We start from the raw sequence: 17,658 nt of genomic DNA, 5'->3' as shown, positions 1-17,658 counted from the left end.
AGACACATGGAGGACACAGAAGCTGCTGTCTGACCTGCTGCAAGTTCCCACCGATCGCTGCCGTCACGTGCATGCCTGACCTGTCACGGAGACAGGGTAAGTGCTGGGCAGACAGCGAGCAGGCGGGGGGGGGGGGGGGATCACAGTGGCAGCATTTGATAGGCACAGTGATTGCGTTTGATGGACACAGTGGCTGTAATTGATGGGCACAGTGGCTGCAATTGATGGACACAGTGGCTGCAATTGATGGGCACAGTGGCTGTGTTTGATGGGCACAGTGGCTGTGTTTGATGGGCACAGTGGCTGCATTTGATGGACATAGAGGATGAAATTAATGGGCACAGTGGCTGCATTTGATGGGCACAGTGGATGCGTTTGATGGGCACAGTGGATGCGTTTGATGGGCACAGTGGCTTTGTTTGATGGGCACAGTGAGGCTGCAATTGATGTTTCTTCAGAATATTTCAGTTTGTTTGCACCCCCCCCAAAAATTTGAACACCAGCCGCCACTGACAGACACTATATCCTTTTTTTTTTTATACTCGCACTGATCACCAAACCTGAGACAATTTCTACTCCCAATTGCCACAGTCTGCTCCCTATAAACTAAAGGGCAGTAAACTGCCCCTCTATTTACAAAGTTTGGAGACCCCTGGTCTAGACAATGGGACGGTTTGCAGGGACAGAGAAAAGTTATTTTGTAGACGGAAAACCAGTTCTCTACATTTTCCCGCTATTTTAACAAAAGTGTTCTGAGGTAAAGGTGGGGCTCAGGGGCGATCCTAGGGTCACAGACACCTGGGTGCAGAAATATTTCTGGCGCCCCCATATGGGCGTGGTCATCTTACTAGCTCCTCCCCTTTACAAATGTTTCTATAGCTACGACTCAAACACAGAGATGCTCCCCTAAGAAGTCTTCATTACCCTGGGATCCTCCCATGATCTTTTAACAATAAAGAAAATGAGTACACTAATGGGAGCTGGAGGGAGGTCTCTCTAATGCACACAGAGAGGGCTTCTGTTAGAGAGTCTGTTAGAAAGACCCCAGACATACTGTAGACATGATACAGGATCTTTGGTTACTAGGAGGGTGGCACTCGGAGAGCATTTCTGGGAGTGCACAGGATGATTGGCAGCAGCTCCGGCAAACCCAATAGCCTCTCATCACACCGCCTATGGGAGAAGAGCCAACACATGCAGAGGGGGCGGGGCAGACAGGAGACTGCTCCACGCACACCGGACAGAATAATTAGTGGAGCCTAGTATCAGAACGTGTTCCGGTACTAGGCTCCGCTGCAATACCCAGCCCGGATTCCGAGGACAGCGGGAGGTATGCGCTCGTCAGTTGCCAACGGAGGGAGCAAGCGGGATGGGGAACCACAGCACCCGCTACATGCGCTCTGCCTCTGGACACAAATGAGGAGGAGGGAGGGGAGCACTCTGGAGCTTTGGCGCCCTCACCTCTGCGGCGCCTGAGTGTGGAGCACCCCGCGCACTCTGCCTAGGATCGGCCCTGGTGGGGCTGTAGACAACCACATGCACGTATCCTCACCAGAAATGTGGTTCAGTATGAAATGTAGATATTGCACTTTACCTGCGGTGACCCACAGTCGCATTCTTCTCCTTTCTCCACTAGGTTGTTCCCACAGACTGGGATGCTAAGAACTTGGTTGGGGGCAGGAGGATTACGAAGGCAGGTTCCTCCACCTCTCTGGATTAGTGACTCAAAGTCATTTGCACTGCAGGTACTGAATGTGTTGGCACCACTGAAAAAAAAAAAACAGTTCATGCCATAACAGAGTGTGGTGGACAATGGACACATTGCATACTGCCTCTTATACTGTATACCAAGTTTGGTCATTCTTTCTTCTTATTTTTAACATGAACTGAAAACATTGCACTTAAAAGCTGACTTTATAGTTTGATCTCAATCCAAAACTTTTTTATGCAACCCAAACACAGCTTAAATTTCAGCAGATTTCTGCTCAGTTGCCTGAAATTCAAGCCGTGGGTGGCTCTATCACTACCACCCAGCTCAACCAACTTTGAATGAAAAATTAAAGTAGCACTAAACTCACAATTTTTATAAATAAAAAAAACGATCGGCAGAGTGTTTTTTTCTAATAGGCACGCCCACACACCAGGGTGGACGCATCATGTGTGGAGTTAAGCAGTCTAGCGTATTTTCTCGAAATTAAGTAAAGGATGTACTATCACTATAATTGGGGATAGTCTGCTCTCACTCTGTATAGCATGCCTCAGCTGCAGGTATCTGTAGAATTGCCTTATGTCAAGAGAGAACTCATCTCCGAGGTCAGCAAATGATTTAAGGACCGGCCCTGCAAACAATTGGGATATTGGGATATGTAGTGTTGGTAAAACAGTTCATAATGGACTGTGTGGAGTAACATACTACACCCTTAGTGTCTGTCATGGCCACAATATGTGAAGGGGGCTGTTGTGACTTAGCCAGGAGTGCAAGCATATGACCCGTATTTTCACCCTCTTCAAAGCATTTCTGTTGTAAAAATAATCTTTTGTTTTCCGCTAACTGTAGGGATAAATCTCTAAGCATAGACTGAGAGGCCAACCATTTACTTTTGTTCGTATTTGTGGGGTCTGTCACATAATCTGCCTTCGAACGGTGCACCTCCTCTAGAACCTGCATCTCCCATTCCTTAGTATTAGACTTAATACGGGCTATAACTCTAATAAATTGGCCACGCATATAAGCTTTAGCCGCGTCCCACACTGTATTTAAGTCTGCCGAATCCATGTTATCTCTAAAGAAGTCAGTGAGAAGCATCGGGATCGAGTCAAGGTCTGGTATGAGGGACAGCCAGAATGGATTAAGCTTCCAGAGACTATTGCCTGTCCTCGCCCCCAGCCTCAAATCTATAGTTAGCGGGGAATGGTCTGAAGTCTGCCTCAGATGGTACTGCGAAAATTCCACCATGGGCAACAGAAGAGCATTACCCAGTCCCAGGTCTATCCTAGACAAGCCTCCAACAGACGCCGATTGACAAGAGAATGCTTTGGCATCTGAATTATGCATTCTCCAAACATCCGTGAGGCCCATCTCCCCTAGGAGACGAGCAAAAGGTGTAGGACCCTGACCCCCCCATGTCCCGGCGCCCCCAGCAGGTCTAAACTTGTCTTTGTCATAGTCCAGGTAATTATTCTAAACCCCCAAGACCAGTACCGGAATACCCGGAAGGCGCAACATAAAGTCAGCCAATGTTCTAAGGATACTAGCTGAAAACGGAGGAGGGACATACATCCGCGCCAATACACACACATTTCGTCCCATAGAGGGAGCAAAGAAGAAAAACATATCGACCTTCAGGATCAATTTTAGCATCTATAAAAGAAAACTGAGTACCCTGTCGTATCAGGACACTCACCCCCCTCAAATACACCAAATAAGTGGCATGGTATTAGTAACAAAACTGTCGGACAGCAAATTTTGGGGTGGACACTGAGAGGAGGTGAGTCTCCTGCAAACAAATCACGTCCGCGCCCAACCTCTTGATCGTGCGCAGCACGGCCAGACGTTTAACAGGATTTTTCAGACCCCGTACATTCCATGAAAGACATCTAGTTAACTTAGACATTTTACATTCAACAGTATAGGAGTAGGATAAAAACAATCATGTATGGCAGACCAAAGACATAGCAGGCAGAGCAACGTTCAAGTAGCAACGTATTCAAAAATATCTCAATAAAAAATGGTAGGAGAACAAACTGTCTTGATGGGTAACCTTGTGGCATACGTACAGAGGTGCAGGTATGTAGGGTATGGACCAGAGAAAACAAAAAAGTCAATAAAAAATAAAGAACAGAACTCAAGTCCATGGTGGAATCCCCATTCAGTAAGTGCATATATAGACCGGCCAACTGGGCCAGATAAACTTGCCAAGGGGCTACCCAAGGCCTGTGCCAGACCCTACTGGGGGCAACAGTGGAAACTTCTCAACAGCAAAAATAGAGGCCTTAATACAGGTAACGCGGAAAGAACGAACATGGTATATAAGGGTACTACAGTATAAGTCACGGAGGAGCCAGTCGCTGGTTGCGGGCCTCCCAGATCGATTGTTCTTCTCGATCTAACCACTGCGCAGCAGATGACGGAGCATCAAAAAATTGCACTGAGCCAAACACCTCCACTCATAGGCGGGGAGGATACAAAGTGGCATATTTCAAATCAAGATCTCTCAGGCGACGTTTGACATCCATAAACTTTCCTCTCCGTTTCTGTAACTCTGCAGAAAAATCTGGGAACAGGGACACTTTATTGTTGTCAATCTTCAGAGCAGCTGGCTTAATTATAGCATTATGTAGGATAGCATCCCTATCCTTATAGTGAAGGAGCTTAAACAAAAATGGACGTGGAGGCGCTCCCGGTGGCGGAGGCCTAGCAGGCACCCTATGTGCGCGTTCCACAGAAAACATAGGAGAGAATACCTCCTTCCCAAAGGTAGCAATCAGCCACTTCTCTATGAACTCCACAGTGTTTTTCCCCTCCATTTTCTCCGGCAGACCTATCGCTCTCACATTATTTCTTCTCATCCTATTTTCTAAATCTTCCAGATGGGAAGAATGCTGATCAATTAGGTGATTGTTATACGTGAGGTCCCTCTGCATGGGTCCCATATCATCTTCAATGGTGCTCACCCTTTCCTCCAATGCACATGTCCTTTCCCTCATCTTTTGGGCGTCTTGCCTCAGAAATGAAATTTCAGATTTCATCCCCTTTATTTCGGTGGTAAGGACTGCAATAGACATATTACAGGAGGTCACCGCCGCAAAAATGTCTCTCAGAGTGGGCTCCCCCTCCACATTAGGGCTCACTGAGGCTTAAAGTGGAGTTCCACCCATTTTTTTATGTTTGTCTGTGCTGCATGCTCTAATCTCATAGTGTTCAGAATGGACAATTTTTATTTAATTTGTTGCTTGTAAATACCTTTATTTTGTAGTCCTTCATTACTTCCTCCTCCTTATTTGCCTAGGCTATTTGCAAGGGTTTCTGGGATAGGCATCATGTTTCCCAGTAGTCCTTGCAAACCTGACTGAAACCTATTACATTGCTTGTGCACTGAGCATGTGCGAGATATGCAAGGCTGAAATCCAGGAAGTCATACAGTCTGGCTTCATGATGCCCACACTTAAGATGGCCCCAGTCTATTTCTAGATTATAAACTATCTAAATGCTGTAACAACCTAACAAAACGGACCTTAGTTTACAGACTAACTTTACTAGAATACATTAAGCTTGTGTATTACAGGGGTATTTATATTTAAAAAGTGAAATTGTGGGTGGAACTCCCCTTTAAGGCCTATCAGACCCTGGGGTAGGAGTACTCACTGCGTCCCAGACTAGGCCAGAGTTGACTGTGTCTTCCAGGGGCACTGTATTATCCGCCTCAGACACTCCTCCGGACGATACCTCCGATGTACTGGAGGACGCCACCGAGTCCTTTTCAAGTGGCTTAGAGAACAGCTTTTCGGCAGCCTCCCTGTGCTTCTCCTTGGCCGTATGGCCTACATAGGTGCCATTTTGGGACATAAGGTCCGCCGGCTTGTTCACAAGTTGGCGCCTGGCGGAGGACATCGTGGGGGAATCGAGCCAGGGAAGGTAAGTACGTGTTCTCGGTACCTTCCGACACCCACCCAGGCCTGGCAGGGGTGTTAGAATCCTAGTCCTCAGGATAAATGGTCGGAGTTTCGGCGGAGCTCACTTCAGTCGCGTCCAGCTACATCCGCTGCCTGGCCACGCCCCCCACAATTGCAGTTTAGGAGTTAACCACTAGGGGGCACTGTAGGGGTTAAGTGTGACCTCATATGTGTTTCTAACTGTAGGAGGGCGTGGTTGGACGTGTGACGTCAGTGATCGTCTTTCCCTATATCAGGGAACAAACGATCACTGACATTGCCACAATGAAGAACGGGGAAGGTGTGTTTACACACACCTCTCCCCGTTCTTCAGCTCCGGTGACTAATCGCGGGTCCCGCGGTCACAGAGCTTCGGACCTGGTCGCGAACCCGCCGCCGGCGGCGCTTTCGCGACCCCGCGGCTGGGCACATAAAGAGGAAGTACAGGTACATGCTTGTGCCCAGCCCTGCCATTCTGCAGACGTATATCGGCGTGAAGGGGTTCTTGAGTGGTTAACTTGGTATCGTCCGCAAATACCAAGATTGAGCTATTTATCCCATCCTCCAGATCATTTATGAATATATTAAACAGAATCGATGCCAGGACAGATCCTTGGGGGACCCCACTTTCCACACCAGCCCATTCCGAGTACTTCCCATTTATCATCACCCTTTGGACTCGCCCTTGTAGCCAGTTTTCAATCCATGTACTCACCCTATGGTCCATACCGACAGACCTTAGTTTGTACAGTAAACATTTGTGGGGAACTATATCTAATGCCTTTGCAAAATACAGATACACCACATCCATGGGCCTTCCTCTATCTAGATGACAGCTAACCTCCTCATAGAAGGTTAAAGCGGGGGTTCACCCTAAAAACAATTTTCTAACATTACATTGAGCTCAGTGTAATGTTAGAAAATAGTTTTTAGGGTGAACCCCCGCTTTAATAGATTGGTCTGGCAAGAACGATTGTTAATGAAACCATGTTGATAACCACCAGGGCTGCTGCTAGAAATCACGGGGCCCAGTACAGCCTACCTGGCAGGGCCCCCCCAATATATCAAGACCATATTTTCACAAAAAAATACACTGAAATCATTATTAGCGGACACAAACATAACAGAGAACCTGTGTAAATTAGCCCTTTTTTATTTGTGTTTTACATTTAAAAAAAATAATTAAATTCACAGTGACATAGGGGCACATGGGGGGGGAGGGGGTCCGAAGCAGGCAGAACAGGGAGGGGAATCAGTGATCAGTGTCAGAGAAGCAATTATAGGAATGATGCCCTGTGTCTGTGTTTCTCCCTGCAGCAGCTGAAAGCCAGGGGAGGGGGAAAACTGGCTTTCAGCTGCTGCAGAGGGCATCAGGGCACAGGACATCCTTCTGTAACTGCCCCCCTGCCAAACCACATTAATTCCCCCTGCTGTTCGGGCCCCCCCCTGTGTGTCCGGGCACCCTACAGTAGGGCTGGTGGTCCCCCCCTATCAGCGGCCCTGATAATCACTAATGATACAGTTCTCATTACTAAAATCTTGTATATAGTCCCTTATCATCCCCTCCAATAGCTTGCATACTAGTATTGATGTTAGGCTAACTGGTCTGTAATTCCCAGGGATGTATCTTGGCCCTTTTTTAAATATTGGTGCTATGTTGGCTTTTCTCCAATCAGCTGGTATCATTCCACTTTACACTTTGAATGTTTGATTTTCATATCAGAAGAAGTTTAATTAAACACATTTTATATGAACTATATCACAGTATATTTGTATTATATTTATTCACTTTAATCTAGTGCATATTTCCTTAAGAAAGGATGTGAGGGGTTTTTAAGAAAATTACATTTTGTATTGCATTTTTGTTTACAGGGTACGTGCGGCTTATTTTGTTTTAGATTACAAACAGTGACTGCATCCAATCAGATTATTCTTTGTTCCAGCACCAGGCCTTCCCCTTTGTGTGAGGCAACTGGCTTCCTACTTCAGCCAGCCACTTTGATTCTGTGCACAACTGTTCCCAGTGACTCAGTATTCTCAGTCCACTCCCGCCTGCTTAGATTGTGTTACCAATGGGGCTGAAGAGGACTGCGCTCTCAAGGAATAACCAAAAATGTGTAAATCTATGTGAAATTATACCAGATAAATATATGTGTAAATGCCACTTTAGGAGCTGCGCGTCTTAAAGCCACTAGGGCTTATCGATAAACCGATCTCTCAAAAATGTGTAAATATGTGTGCAAATTATATAAAAATTGAACAATAAATAAATTCTATAAATCATGCATCCAATGCCTTTGAAATAAAACAAAAGTCTATAAATCCTGTGTTCTGTGCCTTTAAATCCACACACTGAAAGGAAAGTGCCACCAAAGGAAAGATAGTGCTTCTTCTCCACCACCAGCAGCAACCCCCCGCACTCACCCAAAACATTTGACCCCCGTATCTCAAAGTAGGATGTAACTCGCTTGAATAAGGATCTATAAATATAGGGCCAGATTCATAGAGAACTGCAGCGGCGTAACATATCGTCTTTTAGGCCCCGTACTCACGACCAAACATGTCTGCTGAAACTGGTCCGAGGACCAGTTTCAGCAGACATGTTTGCCCGTGTGTAGGCCCGAGCGGACCATTTTCGGGCAAGTCGGACAGGTTTCCAGCGGACAACTGTTTCCTGGACTTGCTTTAAAACAGTCCGCTGGAAACCTGTCCGCCCGGACATGTACGGTCGTCTGTACAGACCTACCGTACATGTCCGGCCGCCCGCCATCCCTCGCATGCATCAAATGACTTTGACGCATGCGTGGAAGCATTTAAAAGCCAGGCCCGCCCACGTCGTCGCGTCATTGTCGCGGCGACACCGCGTCATCGACGCGGCGACACCGCAGACACGCCCCGCGTATTGTTTACGCGCGGAGTTCTGTTCGATGGTGTGTACAGCCATCGAACAGAAGTCCCCGGGCAGACATGTCCGATGAAAACGGTCCGCGGACCGGTTTCATCGGACATGTCTGCTCGTGAGTACTCGGCCTAAGTTACCCGGCCGCAAGTTTTCCTCATAAGTGCTTGATTCACAAAGCACTTGTGTGTAAACTTGCGGCGGAGTAACGTAAAGACGTCCAGCGCAAGCCCACCTAATTCAAATGGGGCGGGGACCATTTAAATTAGGCACATTTGAAATTTCCCACCGTGCTTTGCGCGAAATGACGTTGCCCGTCGTAATGTTTTGAATTGCGACGTGCGTAACGTACTTTCGTATTCCCGAACGTCTTACGCAAAAAAATAAAATAATTAATAATTCGACCCGGGAACGACGGCCATACTTTAACATGGCTCGTCTAAAGTTTAGCCATGAAAAACCAGGCCTAACTTTGCGACGGGGAAAAACCGACTAGCAACGACGTAACGAACGCGCGTACCTTCGTGGATCGCCGTAAAAGCTAATTTGCATACCTGACGCTGGAAAACGACGCGAGCTCCACCCAGCGGCGGCCGAAGTATTGCATCCTAAGATCCGACGGTGTAAGTCAATTACACCTGTCGGATCTTAGGGCTATCTATGCGTAACTGATTCTATGAATCAGCCGCTTAGATACTCTCAGAGATACGACGGTGTATCAGGAGATACGCCGTCGTATCTCTTTTGTGAGTCTGGCCCATAGGATCTATCTTCACTGTATGTTCTCAATCCCGATGAATGTATCTCTCAAAGTGGACATCAGTGCTCCTGCACCTTTAAAGCTCATTGTAACAAACCCTCCACAAGGGTAACGATAAAAAGATCTCTCATAGTGTAGTAGGTCACTAAAATAATGTTTATTAAAAACGTGTTAAAATGCACTTACAAATTCCCTTTAAAAACAGGACCCCTGATGATGTCAGATGGAACTCACGAAACATGTAGGGTGGAGCATCTTAGATACATTGATTTTGGCACAGCGTTAATAGCGGGTTTGGTTTCCATATTCACTTAAAGCGGTTGTAAACCGCATAAACTTTTTTTTTTTTCCCCCAAACCTGCAATGCAAAAGGCATAATAGGCTAGTATGCATCGCATACTAGCCTATTATGAAATACTTACCTCGGAACGAGGTGTGTACCACTTACCTGGTCCACGCCGAGCAGGATGTCATCTTGCTCCGGCGTGTCTTCCGGGTATCGCCGCTCCAGCGCTGTGATTGGCTGGAGCGGCGATGACGTCACTCCCGCGCGTGCGCGCGGGAGATTTAAAATCGGCAGGGTCCGGCGATGCCGGTCCTTCAGCCGTGGAGTCCCCCCTGCGCATGCGCCGCCCGCATTGCGGGGGTAATATCTCCTAAACCGTGCAGGTTTAGGAGATATTCTCCTTACCTACAGGTAAGCCTTGTTGTAGGCTTACCTGTAGGTAAAAGTCCAAATAGTGGGTTTACAACCACTTTAACCATATTGAGATACTTGTTTTTAAAGGGAAAATTTTTAAAAAAACATTATTTAGGTGACCTACTACACTATGAGAGATCTTTTTCTCCTTACCCTTGGCAAGGAAGTTTATTACAGTGAGCTTTAAAGGTGCAGGAGTACTGATGTCCACTTTGAAAGATACATTAATCAGGATTAAGACCATACAGTGAATACGTTTAGAGATCCTTATCCAATTGAGTTTGACCCTAACTATGGCTAACTAGTAAGTGTCCCCACTGAATGATTTCCCTTCACCTACTCCAGTGACATGTTGAATTTCTTATCACTTTCTTTCTCTATGCAAAATAAAAAAGGAAAAAATGTGGCTTCAGAAACGTAGTCATGGCGTAACCACTTTCTGGAGCTAATTCAAACAGTGGACAGCAAAGCTATAAAGGCACTCAGGTACAGTTGTAAATGTATCTTGGTATCATGGCTTCTCATACATTACCATCAAAACTTACATGTCTGCACTGTGCATGATGTAGGTCCCTGGACACGTGGAATCATCATGACCCATTCCAAGGACGTGGCCAAGTTCATGTGCCACCACCGCGGCGTGTGACTGAGGAGTGCCGGAGAACTGCACACAAAAAGTCTTGTTGAGTGACTCATAAAATACACCAGGGCTTACCAAACAGATAGAAAAATGAACCCAAAGTGGTTGCGTCCTTATATTGCAGAGGTGAGCAAGTCATTTCCTCAAGGGGCCATATGAGAAACTGGGACTGTTGTGGAGCGCGGAACTTAATCCTGCTCGATATTCATTTTGGACCTAGGAATGTCTGTAAGTACATATATAGAAAACAAACACCTTGCACTAAGAATAATAGGTACAACTGCTCATGAAACAGGCCTCTTTTAGATGGGCAGCCGGGGCGTGATAAAAATGGGCAACTGAACCTTGGTTTTACCACCTCCTGGCCACCCACCCGAACAGTAAAATAACAAGACATCGCTGTTCAAATGCCGTGGCCATTGATATTACGAATGCCGCGTACACAGAAACTAATTTTCCATCGAAAAAAACTTGGAAGGTTTTTCCAACGGAATTTCGCTCAAGCTTGGCTTGCATACACACGGTCACACAAAAGTTCTCTGAACTTTTGTCCGTCAAGAACGCGGTGACGTGCAACACAACGACGAGCGGAGATAATGAAGTTCAATGCTTCCGAGCATGCGTCTAATTGTTTCCGAGCATGCGTCGGAATTTTGCGAGTCGGAATTGCTACAGATAATCGGATTTCTGATTGGAATTTTTTCAACGCAGTGACGTACAACACTATGATCATCTGGTCACCAGTCATCTCTAATGCTTCTCATCCGGCGCTGGCCGATCTTTTCTCCAGGTCCCCGATGGCACAGGAGAGCCCGGAGAAGCACCAGATGATGGCGGGAGGGGGGGACTTACCCTCCCTGCCACCTATAAGAAGGATCAAGCGGCGGAAATGCCACTATCATTCTTATGGTGCACAGAATCGCCAGCTGAAAATAGTGATAGCTGATTGATGCCTGTAGCTGCACCCATCATTCCGATATCCCTACTGAAAGTCCAGGACGTCATATGACGTCCTTGGGCGGGAAGTGGTTAAGGTGATGCATAAAGTATGGACATGATAGTGAAAGGAAATATTTGGGATGTGGGGATAGAGAAGAGAAAAAGGGAAAGGAAAAAAAGAAAAGGAAGGGAGGGGTACAAGGCAGGGCCGTTTGAAGGAATTTGGGGGCCCCAAGCATAGAAAAAAAAATGTGCCATTTTCAAGTTGAGAAGCGGGGGGGGATATCTTACAATCTCTAGCCTGCATACACGTGTATGAGCAGCACTCCTCTCCCCACCACCTGCATACACGTGTATGGGCAGCACTCCCCTCTTCACCATCCAGGATACCGCTATACCCCTGCACAAGACACTCTACCTCTATCCTCCGCAGAGCCTCACAAGACTGAATTCCACACGCCGGCATATGTTGGCGTCCGCGCGGCAGGAGATTCAGTTTGCTGTTCCCGGGCCGGACTGAAAGGAAGTAAACACTCAGTGTGTGCACTTCCTGTCATGGTTATGGTACCCGGCCGACCGGACTGCAGGAGGAAGCAGCGGTGCGGCAAGGGCCCGCCCTGCTGGGGCCCCTGGCCAGCTCGGGGCCCCTGGCCGGCTCGGGGCCCCAAACCGTTTTTTTGTTTTGCCTGTCGTGTTCCGACGGGCCTGGTACGGAGTGTAGGACAAGAGTCATCAGAACAAATCTCAGGTCAAGCTTTTCAGTGGTTATAAGCTCAATAGGAAGCAATCAACATTTGTAAACAGAAGGTGGATGATCCATGGATCCCCAAATTTTAAGAAATTGAGGAATCACGTCTCTTTGTTGTTGCCCTAGTTTCCACAAAAACTGCCATGATGGTTAATTAAAATGTACTTACCGTACTGATTGCGCTGCCAAGATTAGGCGAGCAAACAGTGCTAACAAATGCCATGCCGATCACGCCTCCAGGGAAAACACCACGCCCTCTGTAACAATTAAGGAATAATTTCATTATATGTCATTTTTTCAAACTAGCCCAATTCAAACAAGATTATTCATACCATGACAGCAATTTGACTCTGGGTCATTTTTAGAAAAGCCTAACTTTTTTAAAGTTTTGAATAAGGCCACCTGAGATACCTATCTCTCCCCTCCCCCCCTTTCTTTCTCCTTTCTTACTCCTTCCTTGACTTTTCCACCGATCTCCCTCTTGGAGATCTATTCCTTCCTCTTTCCTAGATTTCTTCCAATTCATTACTACGCATATGTTACAGCCAGCCTTTTATGTGTAACACCATCTAAAAAAAATTTTTTTTGTACTAGTAATGGCGGCGATCATCGATTTTTAGCGTGACTGCGACATTATGGCGGACACATCGGAAACTTTTGATGCCAGTTTCCGATGTGTCCGCCATAATGTCGCAGTCACGATAAAAATCGATTATCGCCACCATTACTAATAAAAAAAAAAAAATATTAATAAAAATGCCATAAAACTATTCCCTATTTTGTAGACGCTATAACTTTTGCGCAAACCAATCAATATACGCTTATTGCAATTTTTTTTACCAAAAATAGGTAGAAGAATACGTATCGGCCTAAACTGAGGAAAAAAAACGTTTTTTTTTTTATGGATTTGTTGGGGATATTTATTATAACAAAAAGTAAAAAATATTGTTATTTTTTTTCAAAATTGACACTTTATTTTTGTTTATAGCGCAAAAAATAAAAACCACAGAGATGATCAAATACCACCAAATGAAAGCTCTATTTATGGGGTAAAAAGGACGTCAATTTTGTTTGGGAGCCACGTCGCACGACCGCGCAATTGTCAGTTAAAGCGATGCAGTGCCAAATCGCAAAAGTGCTCTGGCTGGTGTCTCATATCCTGATTGGATAGATTGATAGCAGCGCAGCCATTGACATTGATGCCATTTTGGGACCATTGTCATTTTACAGCGACCAGTGCTATAAAAATGCACTGATTACTGTGAAAATTTCACTGGCAGTGAAGGGGTTAACCGGTAGGGGGCACTGAAGGGGTTAAGTGTGCCATAGATAGTGATTCTAACTGTAGAGGGGATGGGCTGTGTGTGACACAACACTGATCACCTCTCCCGATTACAGGGAGCTGTGATCAGTGTTCTGTCACTAGGAAGAATGGGGAAATGCTTGTTTACGGGCATTTCCCTATTCTTAAAGCGGGAGTTCAACCGAAATTTTTTTTTTAACATTAGATTGAGGCTCATTTTGTCTAGGGGAATCGGGTAGTTTTTTTAAAATCGAAGCAGTACTTACCGTTTTAGAGAGCGATCTTCTCCGCCGCTTCCGGGTATGGTCTTCGGGACTGGGCGTTCCTATTTGATTGACAGTCTTCCGACAGGCTTCCGACGGTCGCATACATCGCGTCACAAGTAGCCGAAAGAAGCCGAACGTCGGTGCAGCTCTATACGGCGCCTGCGCACCGACGTTCGGCTACTTTCGGAAAATCGTGACGCGATACATGCGACCGTCGGAAGCCTGTCGGAAGACTGTCAATCAAATAGGAACGCCCAGTCCCGCAGCCCATACCCGGAAGCGGCGGAGAAGATCGCTCTCTACAACGGTAAGTACGGCTTCGATTTAAAAAAAAATACCCGATTCCCCTTGACAAAATGAGACTCAGTCTAATGTTAAAAATTAATATTTCCGGGTGAACCTCCACTTTAATCTCCGTGAGACGATCAAGGGTATCCCTGTGGACATCGAGTCAGCGGGACCCGCACTCACGGAGCTTGCGGCATGCGCGCGCCCACAATGCCGCGTCTTAAAGGGCAACGTATATATACACAGCCGTACCATTTTGCCGACATATATCTGCGTGAGCTGGTCGGCAAGTGGTTAAGCCAAAGGCAATTTAAACAGTTGTAATCATTTGATGAAGATATTTATTGTGTTTGTTTACTTTGCTGCATTCGAATCTAAACCAATTTAAACTTTTCGATTTCGACCGATTTGAAAATTTATCGATTTGATCTTCACGGGAAAAAAAAATGGAAAATTCCGAATACGAATTCGAAATTCCGAATATAAATTGAACGAATCCACTGAATGTAACTAATAGAAATAACTAGATTTAGGAATCGAAACAAAACAAATTTTTTCGTCATGCACATGTCTAATTCTGACTGGTTATACGGGTGGCTTAGCAAGATCACTCACATGAGAAGGTGGTAGATGTCACATTTCTTGAGATCCGTGGTGGTTTGTCTCCACTGAACAAATCTCCCCAGGACATCACCGGCAGACCCGCTGTTAACATCGAAGGGGTTTTGTGTGGACCATATCACCAAGTTAGTTATAGCCACTCGAATGTTCAGCGGTCGAAACATCTATGGAACAGCAGAAAACAAAGAATCTGAACATGGTCATGTCTGTATCAGAAGAACCAAAATGTTTGTAAAGACCACACTCTGGTCATGAAAAAAGGTTTACATTAGACAAGTGCACTGCGGATAAATGTATTTGTTTTCATTTTCGTTTCATTTTTTCGTAAATTCGAAATTCGTAAATTCGTAAATAAAAAAATAAATTAAAAAAAGGAATTTTCAGATTTTCGAATTTTCAAATTTCACAATGATGAATTTTCAGATTTTCCCATTTTTTAATTCCGATTTTTTTCGGATTTTAGAATTTCCAAATCACGGATTTTCTAATTTTAGAATTTCGGAATCTTTGGATTTTCGGAAATTTAAGAGTTAGAAAATCAGAAAGTTAGAAAATTAGAAAATGAGAAGAAAAAATTTGTAATATTCAAAAGAACGAAAATCCGAAAATAAGAAATAATTACTAACGAATAATAACTAACTATTACATTTTCAGTATTGGAATTTCCTTTCAAATTTGGATGTTAGTGAAAGTAACAAACACAAATTTATCTGAAGTTACAAATTATCCGAAATAACGAATGCCGCATCTAAACAAATGGCACGGAGCAAACTAATAATAAATAATAATGATAATAAAAAGTTTTTATTATTATTGTTATTTATTCTTATTAGATCGGTACGCTCCATTTGTTTAGATACGGCGTTCGTTATTTCATTACGTTCACTAACAGCCAAATTTGAAAGGAAGTTTCAATACCTATAATTTAAGCACTTAGGGCCAGATCCACAAATATCCTGCGTAACTTAAATCTTCCGATTTAAGTTACACCGCCGCAAAATTTCTACCTAAGTGCCCGATCCACAAAGCACTTACCTTGAAATTTGCGGCGGTGTAACTTAAATGTGTCCGGCGCAAGGCGTGCCGAATCTAATGGGGCGAGTCCCATTTAAATTAGGCGCACTCCCGCGCCGGACGTACTGCGCATGCTCCGTCGGGTAACTTACCTGACGTGCATTGCGCTAACAGACGTCGCTCCGACGTCATTTGCTTAGACGTTAACGTAAATGGCGTCCAGCGCCATTCACGGACGTCTTACGCAAACGACGTAGAGTTTAAAATTTCTACGTGGGAACGACGGCCATACTTAATAGGGCTTAGTCAAATAGGACTTAGCCCTATTTTTACATGGCGTAACTCGACGTAAACGACGTAGATTTAGCACGACGGGCCGTCGGAACGTTCGTGGATCGCCGTAAGTGTTCATTTGCATATTCTAGGCCGGCCACAATGGCCTCGCCACCTAGCGGCCGGCCTAGAATTGCATCCTTAAGATCCGACAGTGTAATTCAATTACACATGTCGGATCTTCTGCCTATCTATGAGAAACTGATTCTGTGGATCAGTTCCATAGATAGAAACAGGGATACGACGGCGTATGAGTAGATACGCCGGCGTATCCCTTTTGTGGATAACCCCCTTAAGGACCGCCTAGCGCCGATATATACGTGGGTCCAGTATTGTTAGCCGCATTACTCGCAATCCAAGGTTTCACTGTATTTCTTTAGCATAACTTTAAATTTCCTCTGAAGTGATCATTCCCAAGCGCAATATTACCACACCCAAATTAAGTAACCGAAATATTGACTTTGGAAGGCTTTGCTTCCTTGGTGTATACATGGGACATGGCGGTATGCAGGAGGTGACACAATGGCAGCCATCTTTTGGGACATTGACTGGGAAGTTGAATTTTGGCATCACACTAAGGGGACCTCTTTGGTTCTGTATGAAGGAAGCATCTTAAAAAATTCCTATACAGTGGAACCTCGGATTGCGAGCAACGCGGTTAACAAGCGTTTTTTAAATACGAGCGCTGTATTTTAAGAAGTCTTGACTCGGTTTGAGAGTGTTGTCTTGCAAAATGAGCACAATTCAGGCCAGTATCGCTTTTGGCCTGAGGTGGGGGGGGGCGCCGGAGCCGAGCAGAGCCGAACGTGACAGAATGCAGCAGATTGGCGCCATTCGGAAATACACGGAAAGGCCAGAGGACAGCACAAGTGCAAATCTTGGGTAGGAAGTATTTCAGTGGTTTGCCGAGGTCAGCCGAAGTGTCCTCGGGCCTTTTCGGCCGTTTCCGAGGCTCTCCAGCGCCCCCCACCTCTGGCCGCATGCGGTATTGCATCCCATTGAAGTCAATGCGGAATTAATTATTTTAGTTTCCATTGACTTCTATGGGCAAACTCGCTTTGATATGTGAATACTTTGGATTACGAGCATTCTCCTGGAATTCTCCAAGGTTCCACTGTACATTGTTACAGAATAAGAATTTCATACATTAATTCTACTTTGGTTTCTTGTTGGTCATTCTTCACATCTGAGGTTTGACTTCCTCTGCACTCTTTACAATACCACCTCACCGTATTTACTCTTACCCCATCCACAATGTTGATCAGTTCTATGGTGTTCACTTCTACGGCGGTACTATTAGACTTCTCATATAAGTACTAGAAGAGATAACATGTTACAAAAAATTACCAAAATTATACTTCCAAAACATAACTTTTCTGGAACACTTATAGGGCTAGATTCACATACCTTTAGGCGGGCGTATCGAATCTCCTATACGCTACGCCGCTGTAACTTTGAGAGGCGAGTATGGTATTCTCAAAGATTTTGCCGCCGA

General features: G+C 45.3%; 1 protein-coding gene across 1 annotated transcript in view; it reads right to left on the bottom strand.

The window, feature by feature from the left end:
* The window catches only part of LOC120946700 (disintegrin and metalloproteinase domain-containing protein 9-like), a 133,546-nt gene that overhangs the window by 35,998 nt on the left and 79,890 nt on the right, over positions 1–17,658 (bottom strand). Inside the window, exons 8-12 of the mRNA XM_040361330.1 lie at positions 17,408–17,479; positions 14,811–14,980; positions 12,508–12,595; positions 10,557–10,675; positions 1,595–1,766 (exon numbers count right to left, since the gene is read on the bottom strand). Coding sequence (XP_040217264.1) covers positions 1,595–1,766; positions 10,557–10,675; positions 12,508–12,595; positions 14,811–14,980; positions 17,408–17,479 — 621 coding nt within the window. The remainder of the gene's footprint in view (positions 1–1,594; positions 1,767–10,556; positions 10,676–12,507; positions 12,596–14,810; positions 14,981–17,407; positions 17,480–17,658) is intronic.

Source organism: Rana temporaria, chromosome 8 (genome assembly GCF_905171775.1).
Source record: "Rana temporaria chromosome 8, aRanTem1.1, whole genome shotgun sequence".
NCBI lineage: Eukaryota > Metazoa > Chordata > Amphibia > Anura > Ranidae > Rana > Rana temporaria.
The sequence above is the reverse complement of the archived record's forward strand: the minus strand, read 5'-3'. Positions and strand labels throughout refer to the sequence as shown.